Source organism: Empidonax traillii, unplaced genomic scaffold (genome assembly GCF_003031625.1).
Source record: "Empidonax traillii isolate 1590-97213 ecotype Southwest subspecies unplaced genomic scaffold, ASM303162v1 scaffold298:size702513, whole genome shotgun sequence".
In the NCBI taxonomy this organism is placed as follows: domain Eukaryota; kingdom Metazoa; phylum Chordata; class Aves; order Passeriformes; family Tyrannidae; genus Empidonax; species Empidonax traillii.
This window is the reverse complement of record NW_020955491.1, coordinates 633,011-637,476: the sequence shown is the minus strand read 5'-3', so window position 1 is coordinate 637,476 and position 4,466 is coordinate 633,011. Positions and strand designations below refer to the sequence as shown.

The 4,466-nt window shown below is 39.3% G+C and overlaps 1 protein-coding gene across 1 annotated transcript in view; it reads right to left on the bottom strand.

The window, feature by feature from the left end:
* Positions 1–4,466, bottom strand: part of LOC114060918 (histone-lysine N-methyltransferase SETDB2-like) — a 47,004-nt gene that overhangs the window by 40,984 nt on the left and 1,554 nt on the right. The window contains exons 3-5 of the mRNA XM_027890798.1: positions 1,728–1,850; positions 1,054–1,119; positions 405–507 (exon numbers count right to left, since the gene is read on the bottom strand). Coding sequence (XP_027746599.1) covers positions 405–507; positions 1,054–1,119; positions 1,728–1,850 — 292 coding nt within the window. The remainder of the gene's footprint in view (positions 1–404; positions 508–1,053; positions 1,120–1,727; positions 1,851–4,466) is intronic.

Sequence of the window (4,466 nt, the reverse complement as noted above, 5' to 3'; positions counted from 1 at the left end):
AAAAAAAAAAAAAAAAAAAAAAAAAGAAAGGAACAACATATTAACTCCCAATCAGTACCTGAGGCTAAATACAGAGGGACTAAGTCATATGCCTGACAATACGCAAGTTACAGAAAGCCTGAGAACTGCTGCTTAGGTCCGAACCATGATAACTCTGGTAATAATCATGGATCTTTATTCACAACCTAATGCCCTATTTTGCAGTGTTCTTATGGGGTAAATTAGACAAGTCTATTCAAAACATCAGGTTTTCCGTGTAGGTCAAGTTAAACACATTTTCACTTTGAAAGCTAGCAGAATTCAAAACTGGGTTTAAAACACTGACTCTGGAAATACAAACTGAGAACTCTCTCTAAAATGCAGTAAAGAATATGTCAAAAAGGAACTGAAATAAAGATGCTGACCTGTCAGAACCTTCTACAGCCTTTGTAGTGTTGCCATCTGCAAGAAGACGCTGCAATTTGGGTTTGGTTTCCTGTTGTCCATCTCCATCAAACCCATCACTTACTGAAAGAATTGAATGCAACCAAAAACTTCATCAACTCACATTTCAATTTATAATTTAATTTAGTTACTAAAGAGAAAAATGACAAAATATATTAAAAACAATGAATTGTTATGAAGTACAGCTAACAAAGAGCATGTTAGTAAGTGCCCTACTAAAAAATCTTCCACACAGTTTTCAAAGTGACCAGAAACAACACGCTCGTGAAACACATTTACAGATTTCCCTTCATTACTTGAGATAAAAGAATGCAAAGGTATTTCAGCTAGTGGAGCCATGCACAGAATAACTCTGCTTGCAGACAGCTCAGGTTCATCAGGGCTTACTAGTTCAAACTGGTTCCCTTGGTACACACACACAAACCACAAAAATACAAATCCAGGTGAAAGTTCATAGTCCAGTACCTGAAGAAATTAATAATTACATTTTCCCCACTGTAATGCTAATGGCCTTTTCAGATCTATTTTATTGATTTCAACAGAGGGAATTAAACTTCTAGTGAGTAAAACAAGAAAAAATTAGCCCAAATACAATTGGGATGCACGTACCATTTGTCAAAGTTAAGAGATCACTTAAATTAGCTTCGTTCACCAGTGCCCAAGCCTGCCAGCATTCTGCGTAAAAAAAACCAAACAAACAAACCAAAGCAGATACTAAGTGTAAGTGAAGTAACGATAACAGGGAAAAAAAGGGTTAAGTCCACCAGAGATACTTGTTTCCTCATTAGGCTAGAGTACTGCAAGACTGATACTATTAGAAACCTTTTGCACTATAGACCTTAACAGACACATCTAGGAACTGAAATAAAATTACAGCTCACAGTAGTAGTTCTGAATTAGTGGTGAATATCCCTTGGCTTTTGGAAAGCCTCTGGAATGTTTCCAAGCCCACACAGACTGGTGGCCCACAGTGGCAGTAATATACATAAAGACAACTTAGTGTTTCTCTCTTTACTTTGTCATCAGCCTAGTTATCTTCAGGCTAAGAAGAGCCACGCTTTGTTTGACAAAGTATACAGGCAAAACAAGAAAATTGCAAAGTGCACCTGAAATCGTCTTTTTTTAAAAAGAAGAGAATTTTTTTTAAGAAGTACTTAAACTGACCAACTATTAAGTAACTTAAATTCAGAGATATCTGAATTATGCCAGATATTTTACAGATCTACACAAAACAGGCCACAGCTCCCTTGCAGTCCAGCCTAACAGCTACAAGGATTTCAAACCTTGGTTTGTGGCAGTTCCATTCTTGATCTTTTCCTTTAGCAACAGCAGCACATTTTGCACCTGCTCAAATATGACGTCCACTCTGCTACCTCCCAATCGTGTCCAAAACGTTTTCAAATCACCTGCAATGCAAATTCCTGTTTACAAATCTGTACAGCTCCTGAGAAGTCTAAAAACACCCGTAACTTCTAGTGGACTATTCAAAGGCTCCCGCTCATTTCATTTGGAGGCACTTCTCAAAAACCAGTCAGGACAGTTGAACGGCTTAAGCCTTCAGAAGTCTATTCCTACAGCTAATCAAGAAAGTTAAACAGAATTCAAGTGACAAACTGGAGTGGGTTCTGATGGTCCATGATGCTCCTTCAAGCAGCCTTTCAAGCACGACACAAAGGGTGCTGTGGAAGCCTTTCTTCAAATACCAGCAAATGAGTCCCATTATAAATTAATCACCACTGAAACTCACAGAAGTGACAAAGGAGAATATTTTCAACTGAGTGAACTGTATATATTATTCAACAAAAGACACTCGGATTTTTTTTTTTTAATAGCTGTAACCTCCCTTAGCTACACAGGCTGACTAGCCCGTCCCATTAGTTTTGGTACGTTTTCTATGGAAAAAAAAAATCATGATATTTTCATATAGAAGCAGTTCAATAAATTTTGTTCACCAAGTGATATCAGTTGAAAGAGTTAATACATCCCATATGTTATGCCTCCTTCCTCCACTAGAAATAGTTATGAAGAACATTTTGTTTAAAGACATCTAAGCTACTGGTTCAGAACACACCTTCTCTTCCAAAGGTATGTACTTTTGAGGTACTAAGCCCATTCATGAAAGCTTTTGTTAAAACATTTAAGAGTGCCCCTGGTGGTGCAGTGGTTAATTCGCGGCGCTGTCAACACCGAGACCCAGGTTCCATTCCCAGTTAGGACACTCCCCGGGCAGATGGAGCTCATTAGCCCGTAAAAGGCAATCCATCTACGTCCTGAGGACCTCGCTGCCACCGTCCAAGCTCGCTTGGCCTCGGCAGATGAACCTCAGGATTAAAGGGTGGGCTCAGTTCCGCGCACACTGTGTCTCACCTAAAAAATCCAGTGCACAGGCTGGAAGGTGTAAAGACCTTCCCCAGTTCTTCGTTCATGAAGACTGGCCATAATTATTATATTATGTTAAAACATTAGCAGTACATCTTTCTCAAGGAAAAGGAAATAGGGTTCAGTGTGTCAACAGATGATGTCTGAAAAAAGAACAAGCTCTTTCTCATGGTTAATGTTGCTCTTCTTCAGTGACCAAGAACGAAAGAGTGAGCAAATCCTACTCCATTTCTAGAGGTGGAGTCCACTGTCACACTAGGTTCACATTCCACTTTCAGACAGCAAATCTCAGTTGGCAAATGTGCTGGGGTGACACCTCCCCTGCAGTCAAGAAATACTGCATTCTCGTAAGTCTTGTAAAAAAGTATTTCCTTCATTTTTTACTTACTAGAGAATGACTTCTGTTGCCCAAGGCACCAGAAGCAAAGGCATTCTACTGCAGTACAGACTGTATGGTTACTCTCAAAAGCATCATGACAGCACTGAAGGGAGTAACAATCTTTTGTCACCACAACCCCAGCTGCTTATGACACCAGCAGCTAAAAGTGTAATATTTAATTTAAACAGGCAATGTCTTGTGAAAGAACTGATTTGGCGCTATCTCTCCACATAATTTAATGATCTCTTATACTCACAGAAATTAAAAAAATGTGAAAAGGTTAAAGTCCCATTACAAAAAAAGCCACAACAATTTTTGGAAACCTACATTACTGCTCCAAGAGACAATGCCTGCCCTGTGCCATTCCCATCCTTTCACTGTGCATGACAGTATTACAAATTTAAAATACTGAAAAGTAAGTATATTTCATATTTGTGTTTCAAAATATACATTCAGGGGAAGATCATAACTGCTATCCTTGTTCATTACCAGTTTTCAGACACTTCAACACATTTACTAAATTTGGATGATTTTTTGGATTGGTGGATGTATTACTTCAGAGGACGGGTGACAAAACACAGTTTTTTGTTTCTGGGCCCTCAGCTATAATCATGCATAGGCCAAAGAGAAATAAAACATATACTATGTGTAGTGCTCACTCACCTTAGAAATGCTTCCCCAGTTCTCATGCTGGGGCGTCCTGAAACTCTAGCAGCAAAAACTTTGTTTTGCACAGAGAAGCAAAGAACGCATATGAAGTTCACAGTGCAATTTCCATTTCAGAAAGACAGATGTCCACATCATTAATCTCTCCAATGTTAATTCTGCCGCTGTCAACTCCAGACAGGAGGATAGGGAATGAACAGACACAGGAAGCATTTACCTTGTCAGCATTCAGAATCATCTCACCAGCTGATGACTCAAGGTGTGGAATGGCATCTGGTGGCAATAGTTCTAAAACTGGCTGGAGGGATTTTCTTTTTCCCCTATAGAATCCTTGTGGCCACATATCTCTTTTTTTTTTTTCCAGCTTTGTGTACGGCAATGACGCTAGAGCAAGAAACAAGCAGCCAAGGTCAGGGCTGCTTACTCCAGCCACCAGAAAAACAACTCGTGTGCGTGTTTCCTGCAGTGCTGCTCACTAATGTCTTATACTATAAAAGGCAAAGCTATTGTCTTTCAGTTATCATTTTCACATGAGAAGTCGTGCCAAACATACTCTACCTTCCCCTTCCCCTCCATAAATCCAAATTATACTACCTTT